A 20,472-nucleotide genomic window follows, 5' to 3' on the forward strand; every position below is an offset into this window, starting at 1 on the left:
GCAACTAGAGAAAGCCCGAGTGCAGCAACGAAGACCCAACGCAGCCAAAAATAAATAAATAAATTTATTTAAAAAAAAAAAGAAAGATTTAAATATGCACCAGAAGACTTGGATCAATTCCCAGGAAGTATTGTTGAGTGAGAAAAGTAAGATATGGGAAAGAATGCATTATATGCTGCCATTTTGTAAAGGGAACACTGATGTCCCGAATGTGTCTGTGTCTATGTGGGTCTGTGCAGGGTTGGGTGAAATGGAGGGAAATTTGGCAAGATACATCTACAGCTGTTACATGGGTTATCTGAGGTGAAGGCGAGATGCAGGAGGGGTACGGAAAGAGAAAAAGGAGATAGAGCCAAGCAAAAAGGAAAAGAAAAAGAATGCATTTAGAAGAACACCCATATGATCACAGGATTTTTGCATTTATATAGAATTATGTATATTAGTGGGCATTTGCATAAAGAAATACATTTTAAGTGAATGTTTAAGCAAAGAATGCGATTATATCTCCCTCTTAGAAAGTATGGTATGTAACAACAATCTAGATTTATCAAGTGACGAGTTGGGGGCAGAGAGATCTCAAGACAGAGTAATGATTTCTTGTGAAGTGTCTTTAAATGGCTGGCTCGTCAGTGGCCAGGCAGGCTGTCTCTGGGCCCCAGCTCTGTGTCAACTTGTGCAGTGACTTCTCTTCTCCAAGCCTTCATTTCCTTTCTGTGAAATGGGAAGACGAAGTCTACGTATGACTCAGGGTTGTTGTGGGAGTTGATGAGATGCACGAATGCAAAGTCCAGGCATTTAGTGAGCAAGCAGAAAACCAAGTTCTTTTTACTGTTATGTATTTTCATCTAAAAATTGATTTTGCACCACTGGGCACGCCCTTTCAGGGCTGTGTTCCTGAAATCATTAGCCAGTGCCAGGATTGCTTATTTCCTAAGCTGTTATTTCCAAAGCGATTTGGATGGGAAAAAAACCATGGCAGTTGTTCAGTCCAAACCTCTAACACTGCCAATGGGAAAATCAAAGTCACATAGGTAGTAGGTGGCAGGACTGGGGCAGACCCCAGGCCCCCTTACACCCTATGCAGTGTTTTCTCACTGTGCCCTCTGACTTCTTTCTTGGTAATTATTGGACTCACTGTCATTACCCAGAGGCTAACATTGTGGCGGGGGGAGGGTGTAAAGAAGGGACTTTTTGGTCCAAGACCATTTCTCTTGGCCCTGGACTTGCTTCTGTTTGTGGTAGCTTCTTCAATACTTTGTACTGAAGTACTTTGCACCCCTTTGTACTATGTTGTCCATGAGCACATGCGTGTATGTGTATGCACGTGCAACACACACACACACTCATAGTTCAACTCAGCCAAGTGCGAGGGTTTTGGGAGCACACATTTCATAGCTACTTTTCCACTTGGCTTTGCCTGAGATCGTTGCTCTGGATCCCATAGCGCCTCTGAAGGTGACAACACTGGGTAAAATCATTCATCAGTCCCTTTGAAGGGGCAAGAGGATCAGCCTGGTTGGCGTGGAATGAGCTTAGAGAAAGGCAGACAGCAAGTCAGAAAGGTAAACGCTGGGAGGAGGGTCGGATCATGTAAGGTCTTGCAGGCCTTTGTAAGGTGGTGATTTTTATTTATTCTGGGAAGCCGGTGGAGGGTTCTGAGCAGAAGGACGACATTCTTGGGCTTACATCTCCACAGGGTCACTTGGATGCTGTGGAGAGGAGTCACGATAAGTAGCGAGAAGCAGGCAGACCAGTTAGGAGGCTGACACGTTCCAGGTCAAAGGTGGTGGTGACTTGGGTGAGAGGGGCAGCAGGGCGGGGAGTGAGATAGCGCATACTTTTTCAAGTGGGCTGATTCTGGGCCTATTGTGAAGATGGGGTCAATGGGAATTGCTGGTGGATCGGATGTGGAGTGTGAGGGGAAAAGGAAAAGGAAAATCAAGGAGCAACTAAAATTATGAAGATGTCACTCCCTGTCAACTTTCAGATAAACGAGACCCATCTTCACATTTTAATGCAGACACTTCCCGCCCTAAGATCCTGTCACCTAGGGAGGAACCACTTGTAGATGCCCAGGGTCCTGGGGGAGGGCGTGAGCCTTGGCTGGTGTGCACTAACCTCCCCGACTCCCCCCGCTTCCAGGTACTTCTTCAACTGCGACTGCCTCATCCCCCTCAAGAGGAAGAGGAAGTACTTCAAGGTTTTCGAGGTCACCAAGACCACGGAGAGCTTCGCCAGCAAGGTCCAGAGCCTGGTGCTGGTCAAGTATGAGGTCATCGTGACGACGGGCTATGAGCCAGGGGCGGGCACCGATGCCAACGTCTTCGTGACCATCTTTGGGGCCAACGGCGACACGGGCAAGCGGGAGCTGAAGCAGAAGATGCGCAACCTGTTCGAGAGGGGCAGCACCGACCACTTCTTCCTGGAGACGCTGGAGCTGGGCGAGCTGCGCAAGGTGCGGCTGGAGCACGACAGCAGCGGCTACAGCTCCGGCTGGCTGGTGGAGAAGGTGGAGGTCACCAACACCAGCACCGGCGTGGCCACCATCTTCACCTGCGGCAGGTGGCTGGACCAGAAGCGGGGCGACGGGCTCACCTGGAGAGACCTCTTCCCTTCCGTATGAGGGCTAGAGGCCCTCGCTCCCCCTTCCCACCAACTTGTCCCAACCACACCCGCTACCCCCCACCCTGGCTTTCAGCAGTCCTTTCCCGAAAGCCTCCTGGAGCTGGGACTGGGGGCCAGAGCTCCATGGTCCTTCAGAGGCCATTGTGGGCAACGGCTTGTGGGGTCCTACACCCTCTCGGGTCTCCTGGATCCAGATGAATCCATCAACCTGTGTCGTAATCCGTTGCTGCACAAAAATAACTTTTTGCATTTTCTTTTTCAATAATAGCAGTGACCAGGCTGAAGCTTGCTGCCAGGTGTGGATGGGAAATTGGGGCTTCACCCAGGGGATAGAAGTGGGGAAGAAGAGGCCATCAAGATGATGTATTTTAAGCAAAAACTAATTAACACTATTTTCCCAGAAAAGCTGGGCTAATTAAATTATTACCAACCACACCCTGCAAAGGACTCATCTGGGCATCTGCTCACTTAGATATGCATCATTTTTCCCAGTTTCAATAAATCCAGGGGCAAACAGAGAAAAACATCAGGAGGAAGAATTTTAGCTGGAAGGATTTATGACCCTGTGAACAGGTACATGAGTCTTTCTGTCACTTTACAGAGGACGCTTTGCCAAGTGCCGGCTGGCTGCCCCAGCCAGTGATAACACAGTTGAGACCCGGAGACCTGAGCAGGTGATAGGGTGCGGGGAATAGGGGGAAGAAGGTGCCTGGAACAGTGCCTGGAACTGCCTGGTCCCTGCTGCACCCGGGCTTGGAGGGGAGGAGGGCATCGGTGGTGTTTAGAACTATGGCTCGCTGTGGGCAATGTGGACTGAAAGCTGAGAAGGGATTGGAACAAAATAAAGATGTGGTCTCTGCTCTCAAGGGGGATGTGACCCTGATGGAGAGGCAGCAAGAGAACCATATATTCACGTGCATGCACAGATGTGCACGTACACACACACACACACACACACACACACACACACACATCCTGATCAACAATCACAGCTGGAGTGCAGTACAACTCAGCCCCTGACTTCTGATTTTCCTGCGGAGGCAGGGGTGGGACTGAGCAGAAAGGTGCATCAGGCCAGGAAGTCTTCCTGTAGGAGGTACCCAGTACCAGGATTTCTGCTGTGTCACCGTGGACCCTCCAGCCCAGACAGGTGTAAACTTGGCGAGGCTTCATGGCTCTGAGCTCTCGGAGACCCTTGGAGAGAGGCTGTGGCAGTAAGCACAGGCCCGGAGGCAGCAAGAAGCAGTCTTGAGTCCCAGCTCTTCCTTTTCCCTGCTGGGAGAGCTTGAGCACATTGCCTCATCTCTCAGGCCTCAGTTTCCTCATCTATCAAATAGGAAGAATGATAATACCAACCTTGTAGGCTACTATGAGGATTACGTGAGTTAAAATGCAGACAGTTAATTCAGCGCCTGCACTGAAGGGTTTGTCCATCATGTTAAACAAGCAGGACTTAAGGGGGCTGGGGTGGGGTGGGAGAGAAGTAATCATTAAATAGCTTTATTTGTATCTTTTTCTGGAGCCGGTTCTTCCCTTGTCCCTGGATGAAAATTAAGGCAAGCCTCATAACTCTTCTGGACTCTCATAGGTAATAAAACGTCCAACAACCACTTTAAAGTCACAAAGTCCATCTCAGTTCTGTAATTTAAATGTGTGGCTCCAATACAAAGGCCAAAACATTCCACTCAGAGTTGAGCCTCCTCCCGTCCCCCAGTTCAGTCCTATCACAAGTGGTAACGAGAGTGAGTGAAGAGCGAGCGTGTGGGTGTGTCGATGTGCACACAGGTGTGTATGTGTGTATGAGTGTGGGGTCAGCCTCACCTCTCGTCCCCACCTTGCCCTTTTACCCCTGCTCCCCGCTCTAGCTGACCCCGGTTTCCCACCCCTGGGGGGCAGGGAAGAGAGGTGACGAGGACAGCTTCCTGTTGGGGGCGCTACTGTGGTCAGTGTCCTTTCTGGACTGGCAGCTGTTTGGAGCCTTCCTCCCATGAGCACTTGTGTGGGTTCTATCTCAGGCCCTTCACCACCCCCACCACCCCCACCCTGTCTTGCTTAGGATCTAAGACACCCAATAGGATGTCTTCTGGCATCCTTTGCTCTGACAAACTCTGGGCATTCAGGCCACTTGTCTCTGCCATCAGTGGCCGGTCAGCCCATCCCTCATCCCCACGATTTCTCTGGACACATCCCTTTCTCCAAATAGCCCCACTGAAACCCCAGTCACTAGCCTTGGGCAAAGGGCAGCCAAATGGAAGGAAGGAAGGGAGGAAGGAAGAAAGGAAGGGAGGGAGGGAGGAAGGGAGGGATACTCCCAGCCCACCCTCAGCACTTTCTGAAAATCCTGTCCTCGTATCCATGGCCCCTTTCTCAGGCTCTCCATCCTCTGTCATACCTGGAGGACGAGGCTCAGCTCAAAGTTAAAATCGCATTCTGCCGTGTCCTCTGGCAAGTGCCACTCAGTCTCACTATGGAATGCATCATCTATTGTCTTGTGGAACCAGCCAAGTTTGGATGGGAAAAGCCCCTTGTTTTGTCAGTTGCTGATGTGCTCAATCAATGTTGGCTCACTCTTACTGGGATAGGGCGGGTCTGGTTTGGGGACATACCCCATGACCTGAGTCAACTTTCTTTCCATCCCTTACCTTCCCTGCCTCCTCTGCTTCCCCTCAGGGGACTTGTTAAGATCAGATGAAACTACTGCTGTGAAAGCCCCTTCGAAACTGTTATGCCTTCCGTTCATCCGGGTGCACTTCATCTCACACAGGGCACCCCTCCACCTGCCTCGTTCCCCAAGTTCTCGGGACCTGGGCCGGTTGCCCACAGATCTGCGTCCAGCATGTTACCCTCCAGCAAGGCCACACCCACCATACCCTCTGCTGTGCCTCCTCTGGGGCTGTTCCTGTGCTCTTAAGTCTCCTCACCACCGTCCACCCCTCCCTCCCACCCTGTTCTGAGGCCCCAGGCTTGGAGGGTATAATGGTCAGTAAAAAAAAGTCAGACAGAGCAAACAAATATGGTATATCATCACTTAGGTGTGGACACTAAAGCAAACAAACAAACAACAACGACAAAAAACAGACCAGACCAGTCTAGCCTCCCTGCTTTGTAGCGGCGGGAACTGAGGACCAGAGCAGGCCTCTGACTGACCAAGGGTCCCACAGGGGCAAAGCTGCACTTGCACTCGGCTGTTGGACGCCCTTCACACTCTGCGGAGGTGGGGGAGACATGCACATCGGTGGAGCGGGGGGTCTTGCAGAATCCACGTGTGTCAGGTCCCATCCCCACAGCCCTGCGTCTCTGCGCTGGCACTGCCTTCCCTTGGGGCCCTACGCTTCTCCTTCCTCCACCCAGGCTGCGGGCAAAGGTCGAGGGACACCCACTTACCAGGGTGTTGGGGAGAAGGGTAGAGAAAGGAGGAGTCCCTGCTGCCCTCTGCTCCCACCTTCTGCTGCCCCCGAGCCTGCCCTCTGCACTGAGGAAGGGGTTCCAGACACCCGTGAGAAGCCCCCAGGGGAGGGCTCGCTCAAAATCTCACCCCGTCTGCCTCTGGGCTGGGCTTTACCTCTCAATTCCTGCCTGTTCCTTGCAAGCCGGCACAGGAATCCCCCTTTTGGCAGGGCAGAAAGGAAAGCTGGGATTGGGAGGAACAAGCAGGGCGCCCAGGGTGCAAACTTGAGGGAGGCGCTAGACCTCAGGCTTGTGCAAAGCCAGGGCTGGTACCCGAAGCTGGGGCTTCCTTAAACATTGCACCCAGGGCATCTCTCTTGCCTCACCCTCAGCCCTGGCCCTAGAAGAAAGACAATCTTCTACCCAAAGCCCCCACAAAGCTCTGTACCCCAACAGTCCGAATTCCAAGGCTGAGACCCAGCAACCAGCCATGGGGAAGATGATGACATACCCTTCTCTTGGGAAGGTCCCTCCTGAACCCCTCTCACCCTAAGGCCCCTGCTGCCGACATGGCCCCTGGTCATCACTGGGGTGGTCAACCATGGCAGGTGGCCCTGGATGCCACCTCTCCTCCAGCCAAGACCAACCCCCTCACCAGGGCTCTGGGTGAAGAAAACAAAAGATTTTTTGAAAGGATGGCTTCTTGAGTGCCAAGGTTTTATATCAGTGTGATCTTTCCTCCCTTGATTTAGAGATAAGTCAGCATTAAAGAACATTTGGAGAGAACTTTAAATGTAATGCTACAAATACAAACAAAGTACTTCCAAATAAATATCCCGGAGGTCCACATTAAAGAAAAAAGACTCATTCGCAGTTAGCACAAGCTACTTACACAGGAGCTGTTGCACCAGCGTCTAAGAAACACTTGCTCTTAAGCAGGTTACACAAAAGCCTTCCATCTTATTTTCTCAGCTCTTTGGCTGAACAACACTTTTCCTCCAAGATTTTGATATAAGTACACTCAGCCCAGTTCAGATACACCCCTTCTTGAATTCTGATTACGTGGGCTCCAATGGCATGAGGTCAGAAGTCCTACGGGTGCCCCACTTCCTGAGGACCCTTGGTGTTGTGTGTCTGTCCTGAGCAGGTGCCCCCATTAGTCCCAGCCCCTTGACAGAGCGCAGCACCAAGCATCACTCACCCACAGACACCAAATGCCCTGAGTGAGGGCAAGATAAAGCTTCCAGGGACAGGTGGGGGACCTCAGCCCTGGACAAAGGGAGTAGCGGAGCCTAGAGGAGACGAGATTTGACATGATGGGCCTGAGTGAATGACTTTTTAAGGGAGGAAAGAACATTTTACCCCAAATTTAAAAGGGGAACTTTGGACCCTGGGATGGTGGAGGGGGTGGGAGGCAGTGTTGCTAATGAGCTGGAGGGAAGATGCTTCCAGCCTTGAGGACTCAATGTGGCTTTTCTTCTAGAATCTCCAGCTGAACGTGGAAAAGACTTTTAATGGAGCAGCGATTCCTGGTGTCTTGGTGTTGAGGCCTCAGTCACCAGCCCTCCTACTGGATAGACAATTACCAGTGGCTGACCATGGCGTGGAATGGCCAGAGGGGAAGAGCAGACATGGATGGGGCCTGGGAAACTCTCCAGGAAAAGGAGACGGAGAGAAGGACAAGAGGAGAAATACTATGGAAGGCAGGGATTTAACAAAAAACAAAACAACATCACCATCACCATCGTCTACATGGCTAATATTTATAGAGTGCTGACGATATTCCAGACAGTGCCTTACACACGTGAGCTCATTAAATCCTCAGAAAGACCTATGAGGCAGGTGCTATTGTTATCCCCACTTCATAGATGAAGAAACAGAAGCACAGAGAGTGTAAGTAACTTGCCCAAAGTCACACAGCTAACAGGTGCCACAGGAAGTCCAAGGGCAGGGGTTCTCCTCAAATGAAATGTTAGCTGGAAGCTCGAGGTATGTAAAGGTGGAAGAACTTCAGCTGTGGCTGGTTGGGGGCAGGGAGGGTTCTGGGACAGAAAGTGCTCAAGAAGTGCAGGCCCCGCGGGAAGGAACCCTGCTTGCAGGTGAGGCTACGTGCAGGGCAAAGGGGAGTGCGGAAAGGACAGTGCCTGGCGGGGAAGGCTCTGGTTTTCTGCCTCCAGGTAATGGAGAGTGTGGGGGAGAAGAAAGGGCCAGAGGCCAGGTGTCATCTTGGGGCCACGCAGTGTCTGCTGGGGTGCAGCAGCTGGGGAGGCCTGGGAGTGAGGCGAGGACAAGGTGCAGGTTAACTTGCTGGGTCACCTTGACTGGCCACGGGGCGCCCAGATTAAACATGATTTCTGGGTGTGTCTTTGAGGGTGTTTCAGGTGAGATGAGCATTTGAACTGCTGGACTCAGTAAAGTAACCAGCCCTCCCCTGTGTGCGTGGGCCTCATCTAATACCTGGAGGGTCTGGATAGAGCCAAAAGCAGAGGAATGGAGAAAGTATCCCCTTCCTGCCTGTCTGCTTGAGCTGGACATCGGTCTCCTCCTACCAGTGGGACTGGGATTTTCCCCACCGTTCCCTAGCTCTCAGGCCTTCTGGACTCAGACTGAATTATACTGTTTGCTGTACTGGGTCTCCAGCTTGCAGAGGGCAGATCATGGGACAGCTCAGCCTCCAGAATCATGTGAGCCCATTCTTCCTCAAAATAAATCTCCACATATATAATATACATATGGTATATAATATATATCATATCAATCCCATTGGTTCTGTTTCCCTGCAGAGCCCTGACAATCACAGCTGGTCTCTGTCCTCCTCGACCCCCTGAGGGTTATGGAGACTACGCGTCACGGGCAGAGCTTGGGTGATTTCTGAGAAGTCTGTCCTCCTGGGCACTGAGATAGGAGGTGGGAGAGGGGTGGAGACTCGCAAGGCTGCCCGTTGGCCCACGTGTTGGATGGGCAAAAAATCCGAGGAAAGAGAGCCACTCCCCCAGCCCCAGAAGGCCAGGACCCAACAGAGATTAAGTAGACAAGGACAACAGAGGTAGTCCGGGGAGATGTTGGGGGAAGGAGCCTGGTCTGCCATCCTCATGCTTACATTTGGCAAACCGGGGACGGGGAGTGTCCACATGGCTGGCTAGTGGCGGGGCAAGGACTAAGAAGCTATGGTTCCTGAAGGAAGAGACACAGGTGGAAGTGGGTGGAAAACAACAGACAGCATTTTGGATCATCTCACTCGAAGGAGAACTGGGGATTCTGAACATTCATTAACCTAACGAAAACCATGGACTTTAGTTAATAATAATGTATCAATATCGGCCCCTCCACTCTAGCAAATGCATCTAACCAAGGCAAGATGTTAATTACAGGGGAAACTGGGTGGCCATGAGAGAACATATGGGAACTCTCTTTATTTTCAATTTTCTGTACACCTAAAACTGTTCTGAAAAATAAAGTCTCTGACTTAAAAAAAAAAAAGTTCATTAATATGGGTTCTGCTTGCAGTTTATGAGAGAAAGCCATCTTCCAGTCCACTGACCCACACTTTTCTGAGAATAGACTCTAGACACCACAAAGAGTGTCTGACTTTGGGCTCTTAGGAAGGAATAAAAAATCCACTCCAACTTTCAAAAGTCAAATCCCTTCTCTCCTATGGAGAAACTGAGGAGCCTCCAGTTCAAAACACGAGCGGTTACATTTGAAATTGATCAAAAATGGGAACTTTCCGCTTTAAGATCCATAAAGTTCAGGAAACAGGTTAATGAGATGATTCTTCACAGAATAGAACAGATTCTTTGAGAGATAAAGAGGTAAAAGAAAATAATAGATAAGAGAGGAGGAGGAGGGAGAGGGAGTTGGGAGGGGGAGAAGTGGGGAGGCTGAAGGGGCGGGGAGGGAGAAGGGAAACAGGTGAAGCACAGGGAGAGGATGAGGAGACAACAGACACTGCCCCGTGTCCTGGATGAACACAGGTCTGTGAGCGGCTTTCTCTGGACGTTTCCTGGGTGTGCACAGAAATAAGCACCCTCCACGAGTGAGGTGTAGTTAGCAATGCAGTTCATTTTTATTAGTTATAAATAAAGTACAAAAAATCCACCAAAAGTGAATCTAAGCATTTACACAATTCCTAATGTCTCCGCCTTTTCATTGATGCACTATTGCTTTAATATTCATAATAAATATTCTTCTAGCTTTCTGCTATAAAATAGTCTATGTAGCAAAATGTTGCACAGCACAACAGAACAGAACAGCAGGAGGATTACAAAAAAGGACAATCAACACTGAGGATAATCCTTTCACTTACCAGGGGCAACCAAATTACCCCCTCGAGGGCCTGGTGTCGCTGGCTCCAGAGCTGAGACATGAGCCACTGACAAGGCCAGGGGTGGGGCTGGGGAAGGGGAAGGCTGGGGTGAGGAAGGGCGGGGGACAGGCCAGCCAGGGCAAAGGGCACTTCCCACTCCGACCCCACAGAGCAGCATAAGGCATGTCTGTCCAGGAGCCCTGCCAAGGGGCAGCGTCCGCCAGGCCCCCTGCCAAGGGGCAGCGTCCGCCAGACCCGGCAGTGTGGTGGTTATGCACCAGTGGGCAACTCCACAGGCTGCCTTCACAGAAAGCAGGTAAGCACGGCTCCAGGGTGGAGGCAGAGGGGAAGCTGGGCAGGCAGCAGGCCGGAGGCCCAGGGAATGGGACCCACAGTCCAGCCAGAGCAAAGTTGGGGCTTAGGCACCCTGCACGGCCCAGCCACTCTTACAAGCCTGGCCTGGCAGCGTGGTGAATCTGGGCCTCCACTCCCTTCCCAATCAGCACCGTCCCAGGGGCCTCATGTGGAGGGTGGATTTCTCCACCACGCAAAGGCAGTGATGTCAAGAGGCAAGAGGGAAGGATGAGCTGGAAAGAAACGGGAGGAGGCGAGGTGGGACGAGGCTGACATGCAGAGTCGGAGCAGCTCAGAGGCTGCCCCTGGGGACAGGGACCTCCGCTTTCCTTTTGGCTCAAAAACTGCTGGGCTCACCGCTGTGCCAGGCTTTGAAGCTACTGCTTCCTCAAACTCTCCCCTCCCACTCCTCCTGGGGGGCAGTGAGATTGGAGGCCCACACCCGTTCTCCACAGCACTCCCTCCTGCCCACAGCCCCCTTGGAGCAATGGCAGAGGGTGAAGGAGATGCTGGGAGGAGAGACCATGGGTCCAAAATCTGTGCCCCAATCTGCTGTCAAGGGCGATGCCTCAACAACAAAGCCTCCTGGAGAGGGTAGGATGGGGGTGCCAATCCCAAATGCCATAGTCTGGGGCTTATAGTCTGCCAACCCCGTCCCCATATCTAAGAAGACACGGATTTTAGCTCACTCTCCAAATGACCACTAAACCTGTGAAAGCACATGTCCAGGGATGTGTCCACCCATGTTGCTGCGTGTAAAAGGACAGACATCCTTCCAGGTTTCTCCTTTGAGCAAATCCGCTGGATAAATTCTAAATCCACTCTCTTCCTCTCCTCACCTCTCCTTCCCTGTACCCTCCCTTTCTTCTCTCCTAAGAGGATGAGGGAGCACAGCGTGGTGGGCTCCCACCGGCTCTGTGTCATATTCTATCCAAGTCTGAGGGACCCTAGAGAAACCCTCCAGTTCACCTTCCTCACCCCAGCCCAGAAAACTGAGACTCAGGGAGGCCAAGGGACTTGCTCAAGGTCACGGGGAAGTTTGCAGAAGAGCTGCTGAAAACCCAAGCCTCCTGACCCCCGGTTCAGAGCTCGTTCTAATAAATCAGGCTTTTGGCTCTCAGATGCTCCTGCTGGTAATGTCCAAAGGACCCAGTTCTGGAACCAGAGAGATTTGCAGCGCAGGTGGAGAGAGTGCCCCCGGACCTTCCTCAGAGGATGGGGGCAGGGTGGCCTGAGGTGTGGAAACAGGGAGAAGGAGAAAAGAAACAGGCTAATGATGGGGGGTTGAGGAGAACGGGCAAGGATAGCAAGTGAAAGGCTTACCCCAGTCTGCTGACGAGTGCAAATTATATTTATATATGTGCTAAATACAGTCACTATATTGGAGTTTTTCACTAGGATCACAGCATACAGAATCAAAGGTTTGCATTTCGTATGGAATGTATCCAAAGAGGCCAGCACCACAGTAGGACAGCTTGCAATCACACACCCTGATAGTCTGGACGAAATAAAGTTCGCGGAATTTTATTTAAGTTTTTTTTTTTTTGTATTCGTAGTTGTTTGTCATCGTACCAATGCATGCAAAGCATTCCACTCCCAGAAACAACGCCAAAATGAGGTAATAGGAGTAATAAAAAAAATTAGTATCCTTTCTAAATAAATAAATTATAATTAAAAATGCAAAACAACTATAAAAATAATTAAATAAGAACCCACGATATCTACAAGTTAGTCATAAATTATGATTGTTAAATATAAGGCATTTAAACTCACAAAACCCTGTAAACTAGCAACGTGCCATGTTTTTTGTTTTTTGTGTTTTTTTTTTTTTTCATTTTTGTTTTTCTATCAGCTGAAATCGCTCTAGCATTTGCTCTACGCGCGCGCAGGAGATGAAACACGAGGGGGGGACCTGACAGACGTTGCTACAGCCCCACGCGGGGAGTGTCTGTCCCGCCGGTAGGCGGGGGCTTGGGGGATTTCTTCAGGAAAAAAAAATCTGGTGCTTTTTCTTCACCGTTGAAAAAACTGTGCTTGTTCATTAGGCGTAAAGAGTTAAGAATACTTGCACGGAGGCTGGAAACATTTGCAGAAGAGGAGCTTGAGTCCCGCCACGGGTAGGGGGCGAGGGCTGGGCCAGGGGCCCAGCTGGAGGAGGAGCCCAGGCTCCGCCCCCGCCGCGCCAGGTGGCCTGGGTTTGTGGGCTTCGAAGATTGGCGTCCTTGGCGACCCGCTGCGGCCAGGGCTGCAATGCGGCAGGAGGCCCAACTGGAATCCTGGGGCAGCTCTCGCCCCAGAAGGCACTCACACGTCTCAGTCAAGAAGGGGTCGAAGGACGACAGGGGGCTGAAGCCAAAGCCTGCCTCTTCTCCGGTCTTCCCAGGCTCCCGGGCGTCGAGGGAGGGGAAGCACAGACCCCTCTCCTCTCTTCTCACCCCGCCTGGCTGCCTGCTGAGGAAGCGGGTGGCTGGGAGGTGCCCACCGGCAAGGTAGGAGGGCCCCAGAGAGATGGGCATGGGGGGCTCCAGGATCTACCCGCAAAGTCAGAGCTGACCTCTCCCCTCTGGGTGACCTTCACCCCACTCACTGGCTAACGTTAGCCCGGGGCACTCAGGGAGCCTGCAGAGAACTGGGGGGAGGAGGGGACCCATCCCACTCTCAGCCTATGATACAGGCATTAGTGCCTTCGGGGAAGGTTGTTGTCAACAGCTTGGTGGGCACAGAGCTCTCCCACCTTGAAAAATGTGTTGATGTTAGGGAGGATCAGAGAATGTGATTGTTGGAAGGAAATTTAGCAAGCATCCAATCCAACCTCTTTGTGTGCAGCTGAGGAAACTGAGGCCCAGAGAGAAGGAGGCAGGTTCTAGAGCTGCCCACTTTGTCAGTCAAGAGCCAAGACGGAAGCCAGACACCAGCTCCCGTTCCCTCCGGCCTCCCCACCAACCCACCACCTGCTGGCCTTGCAAGCCAGCCTGGGAGAGAAGAACAAAGGACTGAGACTAAGTGGGGAGTGACCTTCCCTGGACCACCCTGCCTACCTCTGGGTCAAAGCAGGGTAAGGAGAGTTCCCAACTTCCTGGGGCTGCTAGTAACTAGCTCTCTCCAAAATCCTGACAAGTACTTTCCCACTCATGGGCTCTCCAGCCGTTGGCCCAGGAGACACTGTTCACACACTGCAACCACTGAATGGGACAGTATAATGCTCGTGCCATTAACCTCGGATCAGACTAGCCACCCTTTGCGCACTATTGCCTTAGCTCCTCAACTGGACTGTAAGCTCCTGGAGGCCAGGGATGTCGTCTCCCTGGCTGTTGTCTCCTCCAGAACCTGCACTGGCAGGTACTCAGTACGGATGGTCTTGGGCTGAGTGAGATCCTTGAGTAACCCTCCTTCCAGAAGCCATGACCCCCACTCTCTGCCTGCAGGTGTCCAGAGCAGCCATCCCTCCACCTGACAGCTCCACATGTACTAGAAGGTTCTACCTCAAGCCAAAATCTGCCTCCCCATCATTTTTACCCATTGGTCCTGGTTTTACCCTTTGTAAGCAACAATGCAGACTCAAATTTTCTTAACCTTATGGAATTTCTTCATATATGTGATAAGTGTCCTGTTCCCCTTAGTCTTCTCTTACTGATATAAAGGCATTGAGACTGGGGCAAGGGGTGAGGGGAGGGGGAGGCTTTGAGGGCAGTGCAAATGCGAGAGAAGGAGTGAGCAGGAGAGGCAAAGGAAGAGAGCAGAATTCTAGCTGAGCTGGTGTTTTCCACAGATGGACAAAGAAAGTTGGGTTGGGGTTGGAATTTGGTGGACTTTCGCATCTCCATTCTCTTGTCCTCCCATCTCTCTGCTCCCTTTGAGATTCAGAAAAATTATGGAGTGGTTCAGAAAAACACACTGTATGGTGTCACTTGGAACTTCCAGGTCTTGTCTCCCACCACCCCCATCCCTAAACCCCACGGAAGTTCCCAGGAGAGAGCACAGAATGCGTTGGGCAGAGAGTGTTAATCCTCACAACATCTAGGTGAGGTAGAAGAGGTGGAAATGGGGATGCACTGTTGTTTCTCCCCACTGTAAGGAGAAGGAAACTGAGGCACAGAGAAAGAAAGGGACTTGCCCAAGGTTATCAAAGAGAAAGAGCCAGAGGCTAGGAACACAGGGCCTCCCAAACCCAGCCAAGGTGGTCTCCGGGCCAGGGCCATCTCTGAGGGACTTCATCAGGATTTGAGACATTCCAAAGGAAGCTCAAGGTCCTCCTCGAGGTCCACGGTGTTTGACCTCAGCCCTTGCGCGCTAGCTGAGAGCACTTCGGCCAAGACCAGGTGTCCATCACCTATGCTACTTTACCTTTAGCATCTGGTTAATTTTTTGCATTAGAGAGGCAGTGGCCAAATGGCCTCTTTGCGACAGGGCATAAGCACAGCCAAAAGGAAGAAGCTGGCGTGAGCAGGGGTATCCTGGCTCCGAGGAATCTGGGGCAGCTCTGGCTGAAAGCTGACGCCTCCTGGTTCAATGTGGAACTGGGGGGAGGGGGGGATGGTTGGAGCTAAGTAGATGGGCTCTGGAAGTGGGGAGCCCTCCTTCAAGACAGACCTCTCCCCTTCGCCTACTCAAATGCTGCCTTCCCAACCCCGGCTGAGCCCCTCAGAGGCCCATCTAAGTCCCCATCTGCTCCTTTTCCAGTCCTCCTCTTTCCTGGACGCCCCTCCACACTCCGTGCACTGTAAACATGAGAAAAACAAAAGCCAAGAGAAAACAAAAACAAAACGAGAACCCCCTCCCGCCTCCCAACCTGGGTGAAAAAAAATCATCCTTTTTCACCGTAAACAGGATTTGGCTTTTTTCTTCACCTTTGATTCCTTTTTCCTTTTCTCTCGTAAAGACGGGAAGATTCGGGCTGTCGTTGGTTGGTTCAGTCAGGCACCAAAACAAGAAACTCAATGAGAACTATTTGGTGCGGATTCGGTAACAGCGACATGTCCACCACAGATGACTAGAGCACCACACACAACATTTTTCTTAAGCTAACATGCTCTGGCTGCCATCCACAGAATTAGCTAGAGACCCCTACATGGTTTCTACGTGGTCAAGAGGTATATATACAATCCTTCAAAGGACAGGATTGAGGGGCCGGGCTATCAGCTAGGACCTGCAGGATCACATCTAGATTCTCAGCAGCATGGGCCCCCCCTTCCCACCCCTGCTCCGGGCACTGCCAGCTCCCTCCCTCCCGCAAAGCAGGTGGATGGACATGGACGGACGGACGGGGCAGTCACCACTCTGGACAGGTGGGCCTCCCCCACCCCCTCCTTTCCTCAGACACGGATACCACCAACTCCTCTTTCCACAAAATGTGCTTGCAGGCTTTTCCTCTACATCAAATGGCTCAGAAGGCAAAGTTTGGCTGCAAGGGCTATGGCCGTGGGGGGACCTGGTGAAGGAAAATGGGGTGTCCACTGGCTAATTCCTCCCTCAGCTGTCAGCTCCCAGTTGTGTCTCAATGTCCACTCGGCAGATGGGGCATTTCTTGCTCATGGCGAGCCACTGGTCCACACACAGTTGGTGAAAGAGATGCATACAGGGTAGGCGCCTGGAAGAGAGGAGGGTAAGTCGGAGGACTGGTCAAGGAGAAGGGCCCCGGGCTGTGCCAGGAGCCAAGGGACACTGACCCTACTCGGGGAATGAGGAGACTCACACCCAGGACCACTGGGGGCCTGGCCAAAGAAGGTTCTGGGGGCTCTGCCACAGACTAAGGCTGTGGCTAGGATGGGAATTCAGGACAGGAAGGAAAGCCCCAAGGCCCTCCTCCTCCTGGCCCTCCAGATCAACCTGAAATGAAGCCAGGACTTTGTGTGAGATCCATTCAGGCCAAATGTCTCTCTGTTCTCCTAGCTTTGTGTCCGGGAGTCCACACCATGGGCACCACACATCTAGAATGTTCCACACCCCACCTTCCTAGGACAACCACAGAGCACACTGTGCACACTTGGCACGTTCACACACGTGCACAGGCAAACAAGCACCCCTGACACACGGTGCAGGACTGATCACCAATCCCCATGAGGGAAGAGGGGGGACTCAAAAGGCGGGGCTCCTACCTCACATCTTCTCCATCTTCCAGCAGAGACAGACAGATCGTGCATTTCTCATCTGTGTCTGACTCCTCCCCCTCTTCCTTCTTGCCCTTGCCATCCTGGGGTCTTCGCTGTGTGAAGCAGAGGAAGAGCACCGACTCACCTGGAGATCCCTGTCTTTCATCCACAGCTGCCCCCTCCCTTTCAGCCTCCTTTCCCTGTGAGTCAGTCACTTTTTTTTTTTTTTTTTTTTTTTTTTTTTTTTTTTTGCAGTACACGGGCCTCTCACTGTTGTGGCCTCTCCCGTTGCGGAGCACAGGCTCCGGACGCGCAGGCTCAGCAGCCATGGCTCACGGGCCCAGCCGCTCCGCGGCATGTGGGATCTTCCCAGACCGGGGAACGAACCCGCATCCCCTGCATCGGCAGGCGGACTCTCAACGTTGCACTGCGCCACCAGGGAAGCCCGAGTCAGTCACTTTTTAAGTTCTGAAGTAAGACCGAGACTTCTGTGTGCTTCCCAGACCCTTCTCCCCGCCTCCTCCCCATGCCCCCTCCTTGCTTCAGGATACAGAGTGCAGGAGTGGAGCAGCGGAAGAGGCCAAGCAGTTTTTGTTGTTCCAGGCAACTTATGTCCCAGGTCTAAACTTTATACTGTCCTAGAAGCGTAGAGTTTAGAAAGGAATTGAGTACCTAATGAACCAATCTTTGGAAAACTATGGCTTGTGCATAAACAGCTTCCTCTTTTCTAGTCCCCTCATGCTGTCCACTCCTCCTTACATCCTTTCCAACCTATATCCTTGCCTCCAGACTTCTCCCTCCACTTTCAGGTTCAGCATGCTTCATCTATCCATCCATCCATCCTTCCATCCATTCACTCTTTTTTCCCTTCCTCCCTCCCTCCCTCCCTCCCTCCCTTCCTTCCTTCCTTCCTTCCTCTCTTTCTCTGAACTAATGTCTATTCACTTTTTGTTTCATTACTAGACGAAGGCAGATTTCCTCAACTGGGCATTACCTCCTATAATTTGTACCACACTTATTCTATGTTGTTTGATCTCTCTGCCTGTCCAGAAATTTCCGTTAAAATAGGCACTAGTTCCACTGTACACCGGAAACTAACACAACATTGTAAATCAACTATACTTCAATTTTTTTAAAAAGGTATTAAGTTTTTAAAAAGGTAAGCACTAGTTCTAATATCATGTTAGACATCATGCAAGCACTCAGTTTATACTTGTTGACTTTAATTGTCCTGTTTTAAATTCTTTGCTAATTATTTGAAGATAGTTAACTACTATGTAGAAAGTTGCAAGCTCTTGGATGGTGTGGACCATGGCTCACCCTTCTTTAGATACTGCCCCACACTTGGTCAAGTACAAGGCGCATCACTGGTGCTTAAAAAAATATTCTGGGGAGGAAGGAATGTAATCAGTGAATGGAATCAGCCCACTTTCTTGTTCCCATCTCCATGCTATGCAGTGAAACATTCTGATAATACCCATGGGAAGAAAACTAAACCTTTTCCCCCCTCTCCAGGGATAAGCAGACTTAAAGGTCATCTTGCCAAGAGAAATCTGAAGAGTCACAAGATAACGATCACCCAGAGGTGACTATGACCTTCGGGCCAGGCCTAAATGCCAGGTCTCCCCAGTCTGGTCCCTGGTCCTCAGCCCCGGAGTCTGAAGTAGTCTGGGGAATTGTGTAACCTTATTAGAACATACAAGAAAATCTATACCGTCTGCTCTCAGCCTCCCTGTGCCCTATACACCCTACTGCAATAAGTTTACCCTTAACCAGAAAATCAGAATTACATCCATAGTCCCATATAACTGTCATGGGTTTGGAGTACGAATGGAGTCATGATGATCTGCCTGCCTAAGAACCCAGCCGTGTTTGCTGGTGGAGTGACCTTCTTTTAGTTGGCCCTTTGAGAAAAGGGAATTCCATAAAAAATACCATTGAGACTATTTTCTATTGTTTTTTCCCATCATTATTCAGGATTTCCTTTTTATAGTTAACAATTTTAACTTAATAGTCCTATCTTGTTTTACTATATCTAATCTATATTTCTTTAAACTATATTGTCTCGTTTCAAATCTTATCCTATTTCTTCCTTAGTATTTTTAATCTTTTAGGTCTTCCAGTTTTTGTCTTCTCTTTTCATTATCTATGTAACTTTTATTTTAACTATAAGTTTCTTCAGCATTTTTAATTTAATATGTATTTTAAAGGTTCCCACACAGAACCTTATGTGGGAACTGTCCCTTTTGCCCATACCTTCTCATTTTCATTAACGTTCTGTTTTCATTTTGATGATATTGACATTAAATTTGTATGTAATTTTCATATCTTTTCCTAATTCTTGTTTTTTTATATTTTCTTTTTGACTATATTTTTATTTATTCTTATCATATCATTGCTATTTTAAAATATCCTTTTTTGTTTTGTATTATTTTACTCTCAGTTTAAATTTTTTTTTATATTTTGGGGGATCTTAAATGCTATCATTTTGCATTTTTAATTCTTCTTATTCCTGTTTTTATAATATTTTATTCCCCTAAGTCTCCTTTTATTCCCATAATTTTTTTAGCTCAACTCTTTATGTCATTGGTTCAGTCCATTTTCCCTTTTCATTCTTAGCATTAGTTCTTTTCCTTATCTCCTCTCAGCCTGTTGAAGTAATGACAGCTGAGGTGTGCATCTCTGGCAGGAGTGAGCCCACCCTGGTCAGGAAGGTAGAAGTTGTTCCCGGGCTCCTGAACGTACCTCACTCCCTTCCACATCCTTCTCCAGAAGCTTCAAGCTCTCCCTCCAGAGAATGATCATTTTCTCCATGCAGATGACACACTTAATTACTGAAATACTGTTGTTTCCTCTATTAACGTACTATCCATGACTGACACATAATAGATGTGTCAGTAAATGTTGATTGGAATCACTGATGGGTAAATCCAGTGCCTCCATGAGGAGCATAGACCAAGGTTCATGGTCTTTGACATTGACACCATGGGTACCTGGGCAAGCCTAGAATCAAGGTGAGAGCAGCTCCCTACTCCTGAGCAGTCACCAGGTACTGGGCACCGTGCTAAGCTGTGTATATGCACTGTCCCACTGAATCCCCAGAGTCCCCCTATGGCAGCTACTAACATATCTTTCCCATTTTGCATGAAAAAAGGGCAAGGGAAGGGCCAGAAAAGCCAAGTAAGCTGTCCGGAGTTACACAGCTCTAAGTGGTGGTTAGGGACTGAGTGTTTGCCCCCCTCCCCCCAAATTCATATGTTGAAGCCCTAACCACCCCTCCCAATGTGATGGAGATGGGGTCTCTGGGGGGTAATTAGGTCTAGGTGAGGTCATGAAGGTAGGTCCCCCATGATGGGATTGGTGCCCTTATAAGAAGGGAAAAAGACACCAGAGCTTCCTCTCTGCCATGTGAGGACACAGCAAGAAGTCAGCCGTCTGCCAGCCTGGAAGAGAGCCCTCACCAAGAACCAAATCTGCCAGTGCCTTGGTCTTGGACTTCCCAGCCTCCAAAAATAAATGTTTGTTGTTTAAGCCACCAAGCAGAAGGCATTTTGTTATAGCAGCCCAAAGACAGTAGTAAAACTGAAATTCAAAACTGGCCCCGTCTGTTTCCAACACCTAGTGCTCACAGCCACTGCAGCCTGTGGCCTCCTGAGGGGATGAAGATGGGCTCCAGCTTGACCACCATGAGCATTTTCCTGCTCCAAGTTT

General features: G+C 50.3%; 2 protein-coding genes across 3 annotated transcripts in view; one reads left to right on the forward strand and one right to left on the reverse strand.

Annotated features, from left to right (window-relative positions):
- Positions 1–4,063, forward strand: part of LOXHD1 (lipoxygenase homology PLAT domains 1) — a 208,644-nt gene extending 204,581 nt beyond the window's left edge. For both annotated transcript variants that reach the window (XM_060170427.1, XM_060170428.1), the window contains one exon: positions 2,143–4,063. In XM_060170427.1, the coding sequence (XP_060026410.1) occupies positions 2,143–2,623 (481 nt within the window). In that variant the 3' untranslated portion in view covers positions 2,624–4,063. The remainder of the gene's footprint in view (positions 1–2,142) is intronic.
- An 11,942-nt stretch (positions 4,064–16,005) lies between these two features.
- ARK2C (arkadia (RNF111) C-terminal like ring finger ubiquitin ligase 2C) overlaps positions 16,006–20,472 on the reverse strand; it is a 102,644-nt gene continuing 98,177 nt past the window's right edge. Inside the window, exons 7-8 of the mRNA XM_060121519.1 lie at positions 16,768–16,874; positions 16,006–16,259 (exon numbers count right to left, since the gene is read on the reverse strand). Of these exons, the coding sequence (XP_059977502.1) occupies positions 16,142–16,259; positions 16,768–16,874 (225 nt within the window). The 3' untranslated portion in view covers positions 16,006–16,141. The remainder of the gene's footprint in view (positions 16,260–16,767; positions 16,875–20,472) is intronic.

The sequence above is a fragment of the Lagenorhynchus albirostris genome, chromosome 14 (assembly GCF_949774975.1).
Source record: "Lagenorhynchus albirostris chromosome 14, mLagAlb1.1, whole genome shotgun sequence".
NCBI classification, from domain to species: Eukaryota; Metazoa; Chordata; class Mammalia; order Artiodactyla; family Delphinidae; genus Lagenorhynchus; species Lagenorhynchus albirostris.